At 38.5% G+C, this 16,445-nt stretch overlaps 1 protein-coding gene across 2 annotated transcripts in view; it reads right to left on the bottom strand.

Moving 5' to 3' along the window:
- CACHD1 (cache domain containing 1) overlaps positions 1–16,445 on the bottom strand; it is a 197,533-nt gene that overhangs the window by 115,125 nt on the left and 65,963 nt on the right. For both annotated transcript variants that reach the window (XM_072974300.1, XM_031684370.2), the window contains exon 2: positions 4,442–4,504. In XM_072974300.1, the coding sequence (XP_072830401.1) occupies positions 4,442–4,504 (63 nt within the window). The remainder of the gene's footprint in view (positions 1–4,441; positions 4,505–16,445) is intronic.

Genomic DNA, 16,445 nt, shown 5'->3' on the forward strand with positions numbered 1-16,445 from the left:
TAAGTAGCCACTATTACCATACTGGCACAATACTTTTCCAGAGGTCAGTGCAGCAGGACACAGAAAAGAAATAAAATGTCTAAGAATGAGAATGAGGGAATCAAATTTAATTGGCATATATGATTATCTACATAGACAACCAAAGGAATCTACAGGTACGTTATTAGAATATGATAGCTTAAGAAGATAACTGGATGTAAAATAAATATGTGAAACTCAATTGCAACAGAAAAATACAAATTTTAATTATAATATAAACAAAAAAAATCTAGAAACAAATCCGACATGCACGAATATTCAAGTCTTTTGTGAACAAAATTCTAAAACTATGCTAAAAGACATTGTAGAATTTCTAAGTAAATGAAGAAATATATCACGTTAATAAAGAGACCCTCCCAAATTGATCGACAGATTTATCATAATGCCAATTAAAATCCCAATAGGGTTTTTAATTGGACAAGCTAATTCTAAAATTCACACATAAGAACAAAGGGTCCAAAATTCTTACGTAACGGCAAAGAGCAACAGATGCTCTCAAGAAAATAAAGGGGATGGTGCTACCCTTCTAAATATATAGTGCTGGCACCACGACAGATACATCAACGGAACCAAACGAAACTCACACATACGTGGGAAATTGACTAATGATGGAAAACAGATTTAAAAAAGACAAACTGTTCAACAGATGGTGCAGGAACACTTGGAAATGAATATGTGACAGGGGAAAAGTAGCTGAGTGAAAGCAGCAAGGTACATGAATACCTACTTCACATATACCAAAATCAACATTAATTTGTTCAATGAGAAAGGCAAAAGTTTTACAAGACAATATAGGAGAACATCGTTATATCTTTGGGTCAGAAAAGAATTTAACAATGCAAAATAATCAGAACCAAAGGGCAAAGTGCTGTCTGAAAAAACTAACTCTGTTAAAATCAAAACTTCAGTTTCTTAAGTGATGATGTCATAAAGAAAATGAAAAGAAGCCACACATTGGGAAAACACATTTATGAAACATAAACCTACAGGGGAATCTAAAATGGTAACCACTGGCCATATGTGGCTATTTTAATTAAAATCAGTTAAAATTAAATAAAATTTAAAATCTAATTACTCAATAGCCCTGGCTTCATTTGAAGTGCTCAGTGGCCACATGTGGCTCACAGCTGCTTGATTAGTGCCAACCGGTACGGAACATCTCCATTATCACAGGAAGCTCTCTTGGACAGAGCTCATCAAGAACATGCACTGAATATTTAAACTTCTCATATAAACAGACAACCCAGTTTAAAAAATGGACAAAAGATGTTAGCGGATATTTGACAACAACAACAAAACACACACATACACACAAAATGTACCATAAATATATACAAAGTCATTTCAACCTCATTAGTAATCAGAGTAAAACAAACTCATTAGATACAATTTCAGGCACCCCATTAGCAAAAGATTACAACTCAGCAATACCAAGTACTGAAGATGGTCCAGAGCAGCACATTTCTACACTGTCTGTAGGAAAGTAACCCATGGCAACCACTGTGGAAGCAGTTTGGCATTGTCTAGTCACGTTGAACACTCTGATACCCAGTAATTCTACTCTAGAGAGGGATTCCTAACCTGAGGTCAACAGTCCCTCTCCCCATCTAAGCTAAATAATGAATTGAGGGATATTGATATATATGCGTATATATGCATATATACATATATGTATCTCTCAAATACACACACACACACAAGCAAAGGAATGGCTAACGAAAAACCAGGATAGAATTCTTTCTGGGCGAGGGAGGGAGATACCACCTGGGACGGTCAAAATAGGGCTTTCTAAGTACTGTAATGCTGTATTTCTTTAGATGGGTAGTAGGCTGAGATGCTCATTTTAATATAGAATTTCTTTATTCTGCTCTTTACATGTTTGATGCGTTCCATAATTTAAAAAAAGCCAGCTTACTTATTAGCTAGGACCCTTGATCTTTCAGAACTTGGTTAGTAATAGTAACTCCCCTGACCTTACAGAGTTATTCTGAAGTTTCAGGGAGATAACGTATGAAAGTGTGAGCGACTGTGATGGGGGCTGTTTTCTAGAAGAGGGAACAGAAGAAGTAAGCACTGCCCTCAAGATTTCATCCTGGGCACCGTCCAGGATCACAGGGCCCAGAGGTCCTGGGCAGTTATTAATCAAGTCAAGAAGACGAGGAGACACCAGGAGTCTCTGTTTTCTCACTTTAGAAGGGGGATAACTCCTGTCCAATTCAAGTCACAAGAGTACCATGATACTGAAGTGAGAGCAGAATATCCTGTAAATATGGAAATACAAACTTTTATAAATGATAGCAGAATGATAACGTATCTCCAAAGACTGGATGCAAAAAAGGCATAAGATCTAGTTTGTTCAGGCTTCTTCCAGAGGACAGACTCAATAGACTAGAGGAAAGTTAAAAGTAACTTGTGGGTCAGGAGAAGAGAGAACTTTTTGCCAATCAAAGAGGAGATGTAGGAATGACAAGGTGGTGATTCTCCTTCATTTCACTTAATTCAGCTAAAGACAGTTCAGCAGACTCCTGTTTTGTATGAAAATATCAGCTAAAAAAATAAACTCCATTGAAATAAAAACACAGGTAATATAACTTAGTGTCAAACTTATTTTTGAAACTCTCTCTCTTATTAGCCATTAGACTATAGCTGACTTGTTCTACCTTTTGGAGTTTCACTTAACTCATCTGTAATAAGGACAGTGTCTTTCCTTCAAGGTTACATGGAAAAATCAATGTAATAATATATTGAAATCACCAGTGTTCTGTAAGTGCTCCATCAGCTGCTGTAATTTTTAAAAATTGTCTTGGAAGGCTTCCAGACTTGTTCGCAGCGAGGTAAGTAAAGCAATGACATCAGATCAAGAAAACAAAACAACTTTCATGTTTAAAGAGAGCTGAAGGAACAACTTGTATCTGTTACTTCAAGGAAAGAGGCAAACTGATACCCCTGGATCAGCTTCTTTAAAGTGTTATCAAATGGCCTTTGGTCTCCCAAAAAGTTTTCTTGAATGTGTAGAAAACTTTCCCTATAAAAAAAACCCTTTTGAATTCCATGACCCTAAAGCACTTTCCACTTTGCTAGAATAAAAATAAGACTGGAATTATGAAGATAAGACTTGATACAGCAAACCATATTCACTACAATTTCAGGTCACTCATTTTTCAAAATATCTAAAGCTAAGAAAAAGGGTTCCTATATAATGGCTGTGTCCTCTAAATTTAACCTGCAGAAACCAATAAAAAATCTTTAATGTCTATAAACAGGAAATGCTGAACTTCAAGAAACCACAGTAATTTATTATAAATAAATATCCTATAAATAACTTTACTTCAATGACAGTTGCAAAACTTTTCCCTCTTGTATAGCACTTCTGAAGTTCCCATCAAGTCAAGCTGTTTTCCATGAATAAAATAAAGGCGGCAAACCTCAGAAAGTTTTGATTATTATGTATTTTCCTATAGTTCTCTTTCTATTCTGTGGAAGCACTCTGCTACATTCTGGTTTTTAGCTTGGGCCGTTTTTCACTTAAGTTTCCAACCTAGCTTCAAATTACCAGTTGACGGTCACACAGTGTAATGAAGTTGGTGGATTCGCTGAAATTAAAACCCAGAATCCTCTTTACCACTCTTCTTTTCAAGCACAGATGCATTATTTATGACCAAGGTCACCCACACTATGTTTTAATTTAGGAAGCAGTCAGTCCATCTGAAGCCAGCTATAAATAAAGCAAATAGAATCTGGCCTCAGAACTTCTTGACCCCACAGAGCATTAAAAGGAGATGGGAGGAAAGAGGCAGTGGAAGAACACAAGAAGAGGAAAGAAAAGTAAAGAACAAAAGCAACCAACATCCACTCAGCTGCTTCTAGGCCAGAATCGTCCACTGAAGGATTTCCCTTCAGTTATTCTGACATTACTTCATTTAATTCTCACAACCCCATTAGGCAGATATTATGTTCACCTGATTTAGCTCAGAGGCTAACGTATAGTTTACACTATAGCTCAAAAGGCTAAAACTGCTTACTGGGGGCCATGGAGTAGGCAGGAAAGCCAGAATTTGACCCGGGGTTTGTCCGAGTCCAAAGCCTGGGCACTTTTTCCCATGTCAGATGAAATCATTTTTAATATTTTAAAATTTGAGTAATTTAGGAATTTCCAAAACAATAAAAAGGAAACAGATAATATTTTCCAAGTATAACACAAATGGCAGAAAACCACCCATATATAACCGTAACTTCAACTGCTTATAAGTACTTGAAGTGGGAGGTTGTCACCATCTTGCTTAAGATGTACATGAAATCATATATAAAGAACCACAGACAACCTCATGCAGAGACTGGGAAAAGTAATGAAGCCACGTCCAAAAACAAGACACATAATGTCAAGCACTAAGTAGCCTCTTACCTGCTGTACCTCACTTTCTCCGTTGGAGATTTTCTCAGTGTAAACAAAGGAGTTGAATATCCGCTGCAAGGAAAAGAAAACGAACATTAGCTTTTCTAAATAAGACAGCCATTTTCTATAAGAATGTGTGTGTGTGTGTGTGTGAATAATCTGTTTACAACACAAATAGAGTCAAGCAGAAAAATTTAATCAAGAGTTATTTTACACAGAGAAATCCAAATATCAGCCAAAGTCAATCAAACATATGTAAGCAATACCCAGGCACTTCTGTAGTGAAATAAACCAGATGTTACACTGTATTTTTCATTTTCAAAAATACATTTAATTATAGATTTCCGGAGCCCATGCCATTTTATCCGACTGGTATAATCTGACAAAGTTGTGTTTCTCATTTAAATCCTGCACTCCGTGAATGCCCTAATTGTTTACAGACACTACCATCTAATGTAATAAAGCTCTTTCAAAAGGATTCTTTCCATATTCTCTCATGTCCCTGTCCAACTGGTACCTACCCAATATTATCTATCACCTTCAATACCCAAGCACCCCCTCGAAAGAGTAATGTAATAGGGCTTGCCAAGTATGTGTGGCCTTAAGAGAGGATCTAGTTCTTACGTGCCAGGAAGTGTGACAGCCGTGCCAAGACACCAGTCCAGACTGCGGCACACAAGCACACACATCCTCCCACTGGTCTCTGCCTGGCTAGCACCCACTCCTGCAGACACTGCCTCCATTTACAACATCTCTGCAGACTTACGACTTTACCAAACCCACTAATACTGGCCAATCACAAGAGGTTAACATATAACAAACTAAAAAAAAATGAGAATCCAAGAAATGTATTGTTAGAGGCTTAAAAAAAAAAAACCAAAACCCCAGCAGCCTCATCATTTATCCTAAAACTTTAAAGATAGCTCTGGAACTCTCTCCAGATGAGTAAGGAGTCAAGACTTGGAGATGTCAGCCAAAATTTCCCTTTTTCATTTCTATCCTACTGCCAAAGGTTTGTCAGCATCTGGGACAGCTTCCCAGACAGCCTAACAAACCTGCACGGCTGTGGTGAGGAACACAAGCACCAAGTTCATCAAGTGCTGTGCAAATGAAGGAAGATCAAGGCGCTGGCGCTGTGGGAGGACAGAGCAGGGAGGGAGGGGGAAGGGAAGCAAACATACTTGGGAAGGATTGAGATGGAATTAGTCTGGCAAATTTTAATTATGAATGGTTGTAATTTCTCAATGCAGTGCTCATTCATTCAACAGGTGTTTATTGTCCTTTACTTTCCTAAAAATGACTCTGCTGACAGGAAAGGTGTAGACTGTAATGGTGATAATGATATTGGCTACTATTTATTAAATGCTTACTGTGGGGCAAACACTAGATGTTACATCTGTATGCTTATTTAAGTCTCATAAAGTACCTTTGTGATGGACACTATTATGTCCATTACACAGGTGAGGAAACAGAAGCATATTTTATTGAGTGCCTAATGCAATGCACATTGTACCTCACGCACATACCTTATTTAATCTTCATAAGAAAATTACTGCAGCTCCAAAGATGAAAAACCAAGACCCTGGGAAATTAAATAACTTACCCGAAGTCACTTGGCAAGGTTGGAATTTGAACCCAGGCAGTGTGATACCAGTTATGGCGCTACTAACCCCACTGTCTCCTAAGCCTTTATTACATGGTTGCTTGACGCGTATGAGAAACATTCCTGTTAGGAGCTAACACCCAAACATAATGCAGATCAACAAAACCTTAAGTGTAATTCCAAAATTCAAAAGGCTCTGAAAAAGCAAAAGTTTTGCATAACACATTACTAGCAAAATGACATGAGCTGAGCTTACTGGCAGTACATCCTAACTTGAACTGATGGGTATTTATAGTTGACCTTCTCGAATAGTTTGGTGCTACCACCAAGCAGTTTTTGCCCCTCTCCTTCCCCCCAGAGGGAACGGTGTTAGTGAAAGGCCAGCAGAACCTAGACAAGTAACTCACAACTGAACAAGTCAGCCAGTCACGTCTGGCCCAAGGTTAAAAGTTCAGGCTTAGTTGTGCGCATGAGATTTCAAGGTACAGAGTGAGTTTCCATTATGCGCTAGGTTAACGGACAGTTGCAATCTTTCTTAAAATGCAGGGACTGCTAAACCCAGCTCTCAAAGGCTTATTATTATTAGGCTCAGTGCTTTCTTAGTTTACAATTTCACTTAATGATCCCATTTGATCCCCACAACAGCCCTGTGTGGGAGGCAGTGATCTGAAACCAATCTTACAGATTAAAAACTACGGCTCAGAAGTCAGAAAATGTATCACAGGTGAAAAATTCAAGTGTTGAGGTCTAAATTTAGGGCTTGAGTTAAAAACAGGCATTGCTTCTAGCAAAGCTATTAAATTTACTCAGCTCACCTTTTTGTTCAGGATAATCTAGGACTCCTAATACCAACTATAGGGAAAAAAATGAGAACTTGGGGGCTTTTTTCTATCCATTTCAAGCAAGATATAACATGCTGGTATGATTTTATACACACACACACAAAGTTTTATATATATATATATATATATATATATATATATATATATATATATATATATATGTGTGTGTGTGTGTTATGTGTGTATATATATACACATATATATATAAAACCAACATTAGGAGTGTAAGTGTCCTAGACAAAGATTTAATCTTTCATTACTTTCTATCACTACTTAAAACTGTGAAAGGAATAGAATACAGAGTTTTCTGGAGACTTTTTTTCATTTGAGTCAGGAATTCCAAATGACATTACGGAGCTGACATTTTGGTGACCTCAAGAGTTTCTTAGTTGTTAGAGGACGTGAAAAATAGAAATGGGAAAAAGTTTTCCTACAACATAGACAAGAAGAGCAATCCCTTCACTAACAGGGGCTGTGGGTAGGTGGGCATTCCACATTCTATTTCCAATTTGTCACTTTCCCTTATTTCAGTTCCCTGAAGGACCATAGGAATTCCAGAAATTTGAACTGTTAATGTGAGCACAACCTCTCAAGTAACTCTCCTCGGTGTACAAATCCCTGGAAGTAAAGGCAAAGATACTGCTTGTCCTTGCCCATCAGTCTTCTTTGTCATTCTCATCAAATACTAGAAGTAAAAATACATACGCTTTACTGTACAGTGAAAAGGTCGTTAAAATGGGTGAGGGGTTTTAACAGGTTATTTTAAGGAGAAATAGCTTATTGAATCCTCTTTCTCAGGTATATTTATTTTCATAATCAAAAGAACACCACAACAAGATGACTTGCTTATACAACAAGATGACTTGCTTATACTTACGCCCAGGACAACTGAGTACTCTGATCTAAAAACAAAACTGACCTTTCCCTCATTAAAACACACACTTTAGGAAACTGGCAGTTATCTTCCAAAGTTAATTATACGCATGTCCTATGACCCAGCAGTTCCCCATCCTTGGTGTATATACCTTGCAGAAATGTGTTCATGTTTATCAAAAGAAAAGCTTAAGAATGTTCATAGCAGCACAAGTCATAAGAGAGAGCCCCAACCTGGAAACTATCCAAATGCCTATCAGCAAGAGAAGAGACAAATCGCGTGTATTCACACAGTGGAATATTCAGGTGAGATGAGAAATGAACACACAATTGCAACACGCATCAACGTGATGACTCTCACAAACATAATACTGAGTGAAAGAAGCCAGACCCTAGAACACAATTAATTCCACTTATATCAAGTTCAAAAACAGGCAAAACTAATCTAGCCTGTTAGAAGCCAGGATAGTGGTTACCTTTTGTGAGAGAGTGAACAGAACAGGACATGAAGCCCGCTTCGGGGTGCTGAAATGATGTTTCTTAATCTGGGTCCTGGTTGCAGGGATGTGTTCACTTTTGTGAGAATTCATCAAGCTGTACACTTACAACTGTGCGCTTTGCTGTATGTACACTATACTTCAATAAATTTACTTGAAGCTTACATTCTAGGCAGTCTCTTTAAAATACACCCTTGTCAAATGTTTTCATATATTTTTAAATGATTTATGGATTTTTTAAAAGGACAAGAATCTATATAATTATAAATTCTAATAAGGGCTATTTTAAATACTGAAAAATCTACACCCCAATCTGCAATCCAGATGAAATTGGCCTGTACCAATGCCGAGAGCCACCTAGAAATTCACGGATAAGGTCTCTGGAGCCTTCCCTGAGGCTACATACTAATTGCTCCCTCATATTCTAAGTGCCTAACATGACTTAGTTCTTCAGCTTCCCATCCAATGGTACTGTACTAACCTGAATTTTCTGCAGGAAAAAAGGAGCCTTGCTCTGACTCTCATCCAACCTGCATGCTCTAAACTTACATAACACAATTTAATCAAATCTCTTTGCATATTCTGCTGTTTTATTCCCTAAGCATTGCTTTCCCCCTCCTCCACCAAAGAGAAGTTTCAACCCAAATTAAGTTGGAAATTAAAGAGTCATGTAACACTGGAATATAGTTCCCCCCACCTCTCATGTAAGAGAAGAAAAAAGACATCCTGCTGTGTGTGTGTGTGTGTGTGCGCGTGTGTGTGTGTGTGCGCGCGCGTGCGTGCATGCACACATGTAGCCTACTTTTTTCCCACCTCTTAAAGGCTGCACCTTAATCCTACTCAGGTCCTCACTTCACCGACCCACTCACCCTACTGGCAATCTTTCCCTCCTGAATCTCTCTATTTAATTGAACCTGCTTAGCAGATGGCAAGAGAATTCCACTTCACTGGAACAGGAACAATTGCATGAGTGTTTAATAAGATGGTCAGTCCAGACAGTTGGCCCCACCTTCACTCCTCTAACAGCTCTGCCAAATTTTAACTAGATATTTAAATGAATGGTCCAGCACAATACCACAGCGAAGAAATAAATACCTCTACAAGCCTAATGAGATTCTGCTGGTATTCCTCCCTGATCTTTGCAGGAAAATGCAGGACTGAATTTTTATTCAAAAGCTTATTCTCTTGATGTTTACAGGTCTCTGTCCCAAGCCAATTTGGCTGACAGTTCACTAACAGCTTCATTCAGCTCCGGATCTCTTCCTACGATTCCAAGAATCGTGGCCAAAGGGGAGGAAAGTATAGATCACCACTGTTCTCTCAACATGATGATGATCAACAATGACCATTAAAAGAGAAAGTGCTGCCATTAAAATAAACTCCAACAATCACGGGGCAGGGAATTAATGGCACTGGACAAGGAAGTAAGTGTTTCAGGAAAGAAAATACATGCTTGACTTCATTCTCCCCTAAGTATATGCCATGAATAAACTTTTACTAGGTTTTAAGGGACCACTCCTGCCCAGATTAGACATCGTCTTATTTAACCTCACGCTATTAAACATATGGAATCTAGAAAAATGATGCTCTTTAAGGAGGCTTATCATTCTGAGGTCACAAATCTGGCGCCGTAAATCTCCATCATTTAAAAAAAAATCTCTAACTCGTTCATTCCGGATACGGGTAGCTCAGGAAAATAGTTTACCATGAATATTGAAAAGGTTACCTCTAAAAATAAAAATCAACAATAACCTGAATATCCAACAATAGGGGACTGATTACTCTTCATCCAACCAAAAATACATTATGCAGCTAGTAAGTGTTTACAATGATTCGTTATTGTTAATATTTTTAACAGAGCATTTAAATACACAAAGTTTGTTCTAATTATATGTGTGTATGTGGAGGGGTACATTATACATAACAGTGTTACTGTGTTTCCGTGTATATTAACAAGGGCCAGAATGAATTCATGTGCTTTGCAACACATTATCTCACTTAACACAACATCTTTTCATAACAGTTACTATGTCATCATTTTACAGATGAGAAAACAGGTTCTGAGTTTAGTTTGCTCAAGTATAGGTTATTGTAAGAACGTAGCCAAGTCTGAATGCAAACTGTGCCTTACTCCAAAGTTTGTCTCATCCTCTATGTAAAAATCATACTAAGAGAAAACTTAGGTAAAATCTAGAAAGTGACCAAAATAGTAATAGGGCTTACCTGTGACTAATGACTCCAGAACATACATTCTTTCCCCCATTCCCCCTAATCTCAAAACAGAGCATGTATTTCCTATATGATGGATAATGATATTTTGCAAAGAGTTGTCACACATACAAAAAAGGGACAGACATTCAGAGTTACAACTAAACTCTACAAACAACCGTTTGCACTATATCATCACCCTAAGAGCTTTCAGAGGAAAAAATAAATGCAGGGGCTCCTGCTTCATCCTCAGTATAAAAATACAATCTTGAATACCACAGTGACTTACAAGAAACAGGGCTATTCCAGTTTTATGACAAAGGGAAATGCGTAGGTCCTAAAAATCATGGCAGAGGAAGAGGCCTAGATTAGGAATTTAAAACAAGATGAACCAGTACACAATAGATGACCTTGTGCAAATGGTACCCCAGGCACTCATGTCCTACCCCAACAGACTTCCTTATTTTGTTTTAAGGTTGCTATATATAAATAACGATAATAGCTATTGCTTATATCATGTTATCTGTCCAGCACTAAGTACTCTACATATCTTAACTCACTTACCCTCATAAATATGAAGATGAATTTATGTAGAGTGCACTAAAAACACTGAGTCTATTTCACATACTGTTGTGATAATTATTCAAACAGTCCTAATAGTTATTCTATTATTTTATACCATTATTGTTAATCTCTTAAGAATATTCTTACGACAGTTATTCTATGATAGTTGGAGGTATGAGGGAGAAAAAACCCTGTATAAATATTTACCAACTCAGTTCCACCTCATCCTTAACAACCTCCCAAAGGTAATCCCTCTCTTCTATGAATTTCTGCAGCAAAGACTGCCTATGCTACAATGAAAACAATGTGTTCACTGTAGAAATTTTGAAAATATGTAAAGGAAGAAGAGGGGAAAACAAAGCTAATGTCTGACCACTCGTGAAAAACCAACTACCATTTACATTATACTTTATTTCCTTCCACTCTTTCGGATTCCTAGGTTCCAACTTTGTTGTGGATTCTTTGACAACGGGTCCAGGCCATGATTCCTTAGCACAGTGCATCATACATAGTAAGCATAAATAAGCAAGTATGTATCCATTAGTCTAGGCATTAAATCAACCAAACCATGATTTTAGATGGTCACTCGACCAGCTAGCCAAAAAAAAAAAAAAAAAAAAAAAACGAAAGAAAGAAATCATCCTTTCTCTTTAAGATAAAAAACTGTTCCCCTTCTCTCAACAATCTATTAATAGAGTTTCCCCTCATCACTTCTCTTTTTCCTTCCCTGTCATCTTTAGGGTCTGAGTACATACACACACAGCCCCTTCAAGTGCAAAAAACTCAAATTATAAATTCCTTAGTCTGATGGTATTTAACTTAACACCCTTCAAACCAACATGAGCTCTGAATAGCAAGAAAGCTTGTGGGAGAGTCACAAGTCGGTGACAAGTGTCACCTTTACAAAGGGCTGCCTGTTTTGGTCCACTCTCTCCCTCAAAAGAAATTACCGGGGAAAAGGAACAGCCTGCAGTGTGATTTAGCAGGGAAAATCTAAGGCAATCATCTCAGCAAGCAAAGTTTCCAGCCTTGATCACTTGATTTCCTGTTACAGTACTCAAACCAGGAGAGCCAGGGGGTAAATATGAACCAGGAGAATAAAGGCAGGCAAAACGAGACGGAAACACTTCCCTAAATGCAATAAAGCTACTGAAGGGTTATTGACTTTTTGTTGTTGTTGTTGTTTTGGCTTTCAAAGGGGGTAAGAGGGGAAAAAGCAAGTAAATCAGTTCCACATGTTGGTGAGATTCAGCCGTTAGCCAATGTAACTTGACTATAAGTAATATTCATGACAATGCACATGGCAACCTCTCAGAAATGGGAAGTTGAGTTCCCCAAATGCTTTGCAGATGGTGCCCGATTTCCACTCCCGTACTTCCACTCCCCTAACTCTTAATTTCCCCACTCCCTACCCCCTAGATCTCCATTAAGGCTTTTAAAAAATTTCACCTTGAAGAAAAAAGCGGGGAGGTACTTAAATGGCCGTGCACTTATTCTTAGAAAGAGGCACTTTAAGTGGATAAGCCTTCAGTATGCAGTGTTCTGTGTGCACAAACCCACACAAATGGTCGGGTCTTCGGGAATCAATCCATCCATTAAGGATAAAGAGAACTGGAAACCCTGAAATGCTTAACTTTCCAGACTTAAATGACTATGTTTAATTAATAACTCAGTTAATCCATCATGTCCTTTCTGAAGGAAACCACGTAAAATGTAGCTCCATATTCTTAAGGAGCTCGCTCTCTAGTTGGGAGAAGAAATTAAAAATTAAAAAGGAGGAAGAGTGACAGTGCAATAGAGACTCGGTGCACTCAGCGTGCTTGGCGCACGCCCAAGGCACTGTCAAGAGTTCTCGGGGGTTGAGGAGCAGAGATCTGAAGAGATGAGACCTGGCCTTGAATGTGAGGTTGGATTTAAATAGGAAAAGAGAAAAAGAGCTTAGGCGAGAGCATTGCAGAAAGGGTTTGTCCCAAGTACTAAGTACTCTGGGCCAGGCACTGTTCTAGACACTAAGGATACAAGAAAGGAGCATGACAAAATCCCTGCCCACATTGGACCCTACATTCTAAATCCTTTGGCCTCAAGAAAACCCTTAAAAAGGACTTACTAAGCACTGGCCTGTGTACTTGGAAATGGGGTGTTCAAAGATGAGCAGATTACTTCTTTTCTAGAAAAGCTCACAGTGTTACAGAGAGAACCTGAAGTCAGCAATTATGATACAAAGTCAGTTTCATAAGGGGAGCTTTTGGGAAGAAAACTGAACTAAATAGAACAGAAATGATGAGGCTAGGCTGTAGAGGTTTTTCAATCCAGGAAGAGGAGTTGGATTTTGACACACATGGTAGGTACTTAGTAAATATTTTTTGAATGAGTAAATGAATAAAGGTCTATTTGCCAAGAAGTAAAGAGCTGTTAAAAGGATTTTTTAGCTGGGGAGTGACATGATGAACTAGGAGCTTTAAGAATGTTTATATTCTACATGCTCAGAACCATGCACCCCCTTCCCTCAACTGTTCCTAAGCCTTCTCACAAAGAAACCAATCCACTCCGTTTAGAAACCAATTACTATCCCAAGGATCTGTGGCAGCTTTAGGAACCAAACGAACTGGATCGTCTTCGATCCCTGGTGTGACACTTGAGGGACCTTGAATTCAAGTTTCCCAGGTGTCTTATCGCCTCCGTAAAACTGTAAAATCCTCGAAGGGACTGTTTTGTTCAATTTTACAATCCCTACAGCACTTGCACAGAGCAGTACTATGGAATGAGATGGAGAAATACTTGCTCAAAACAATAATATAAAAATAACTTAATGAAAAACAACTGTCTGGGTTTAAAGCATAGTTGCAATGTTGCATTCGGAGTTGAAAACTAGTTTTTGACATTTCAAAATATACTACTGTGGCTGTTTTGGATATTTTTCAAAGGAAATGTTCATATATGCCATAGCTAAATAGAATTTTTATAAATGCCATTCTAGTGTATTCTTTTATTTAAAGAGATGCCTTTTTAGTACAATCATTTAGTATGGAAACTATAAATCATAATTTATCACAAAAGCTAATAATTAATAATGTCAAATTGCAACTCTGTATAAACTAGCTCTATGCCTGATGAAGTCATTTAGCCTCCCTAGGCCAAATTTCACTTAACTATAAAAAAACAAACAAACCTGGGTTAGATTATATAAAACTTGGTGATCCTAAAATTCCCATGCTACTATTGTGCTGGAATCTTATTGAAATACCAATTGTTAGACTTTTGAGAAACTACTAATGCGAGGTCTTTCTGTGATATGAAACGGATTTTTAAGAAAATTAATTTGCTGGTGAAATCTGACTTAAACTGTCAAGAAAGACGTTATATCTCTAAAACTTGTTGCAGAAGGATGGCCACGTATTCAAGGATGAATATTTTCAGATGAAAATCTAAATGGAGAAAATCAATCTTGAACACGGTGAGTATAAATTAAGACAGGAATCGGAGCAGTTAGCCTTCATGGAATAAATGTGATGCTAACATGATTACACAAACGTCTCCCAGGTCCTCCTGGCTGTATCGTCTTTCAGGCTCTCACAGCCAGGGTGCCTGTTACGCATATCGAATGCCATGGCAACAACCCTGCCAGCACCGGCTCCAGCACGACAGGCCAGGATTCTCAACAATAATCCTTACCTAACCTCTCCACAAACAATGGCTCTCTGGGCTCAGTCACAATATAATTTTAATGAATAAATAAGTGCTGGTTAAGTTTTTTCTTCATTTTTAGGGCTGAAAAAAAATAGGAATGTGAAAGGAGAGTTTAAAAACAAACAAAAAACCTCTATTGCCAGCTGCTGGGTGGCTGTGCAGAGGTTAGATGTGATCCATTTCCTAATTTGTAAAACAGAGGTGATAATAATAGTGAGCTCCTAGGGGTTTTGTGAGTTTCCCTGCATGTATAGCACATATTCCTTACACACTAAGAGCTCAACAAATCGTAATTTTTAAAAATCCTTCAAAAAGAACAACTATTTCCAAGAATAAAAAGTCATTTGAGATTTCCCATGTCCTCATCCCAATGTCGGGACCCCTTCCCCATATCAGTACTTCTGAAGCCTTCCACAGCAACAAGACTTACTAAAACGCTCTATTTTCAGGAAATGGCTTTCAAATTAGCTCCCGGTGCCTTGACAAGCTGAGCTCCTAGTCTCAGTGAACAGGCTTCTTCAAGTTTCTTTAGAAACCCACATGCAAGCTGGGTCCTTGAAAAAGTGACTTTCCCCTTTGATTGCTGAGTACTTGGTGGGGAACACCTGTCTGAGCACACACTAAATCTCTAGATTACTTGACCCTGAGGCTTTGTAAACACATGCCAAGGAGGCCAAAGGAGTAAACTTAAGTTGGAAAATCTACTGCGGAGGCGCTGGTCCCTCCAGGCCTAGTATAGCTCAACAGACAAAGTTCCTTACCTCCTGCAGAGTAGCGCCAGCGCTGGGGGAGGAAAGTAGTCCTAAAAATCCAGCCTGCCCATGCTAAGCCGATAGGGGCTACAGGAGAGGGAGAAATGCAATAATCAGCTGTGCTTCCAACAGAACCCATGGGCTCATCTGAGACACCTTCCCAGACCTACCCAAAAAGGGGCCAGAAGATTAAACCTCCTTTAGTGCCACCAACTGAATATTTACTTTCACTTTGGATTGCAAGTATTTATTTAGATACATTAGCAGTGACCTCACAGAAGGCAAAAACAGCTCCTGCTCACCTGGAGAGGACTGTGGGGATTAAGGTCCCGGCCTTGGAATCATCCAGACCTCATCCACCTTAGCTGTGTGACCAGCACAAATTATTTAAACCTTCTGAGCCTAAGTTTCCTCATGAGGATTTAAGCAACATACCTCCAATCCCACAGAGACAGAACAGCGATAATCACTACCTACCAGGTTTGCAGTTAAAACCGGATGCGATGACAAGTTAGGGCAGTGTGTGACATATTGTTTTTGTCCAACGAGGCATAGCTGCTGCTAAAATGGTCACCATTTTCTCTGAATAGCCAGCATCCAGTGTAACCACCATTAAAAGTTCAGTAAATGCTTAATGAATAAAGAAAAGATTTGGTACAACTTCCTCATTTGACAGAAGAGGAAAGCGAGTCTCAAAGAAGGGACATGATAGGTCACAACCAGGGACAGGACCAAACGCTGGTTTCTCCCGACTTTCAGTCATGCTGATTTCTGACGGAACTTTTAAAATTGGACTGCACTGAACAATGAACTAAAAACTAAAACCTATTTATTTATCCTACAATGCTAGAATGGGTAGGGAAAATATATTATCTAAAACTACAAAATGAGGATAAAACCAGACTTCAAATTACCCTCCCTGCCATGTAAATACTTAATTTGTCTTGAGTTCCTGAAAGGGAGCATGGTCTAGTGGAAAGAGCATGA

This window comes from Vicugna pacos, chromosome 13, assembly GCF_048564905.1.
Source record: "Vicugna pacos chromosome 13, VicPac4, whole genome shotgun sequence".
NCBI classification, from domain to species: Eukaryota; Metazoa; Chordata; class Mammalia; order Artiodactyla; family Camelidae; genus Vicugna; species Vicugna pacos.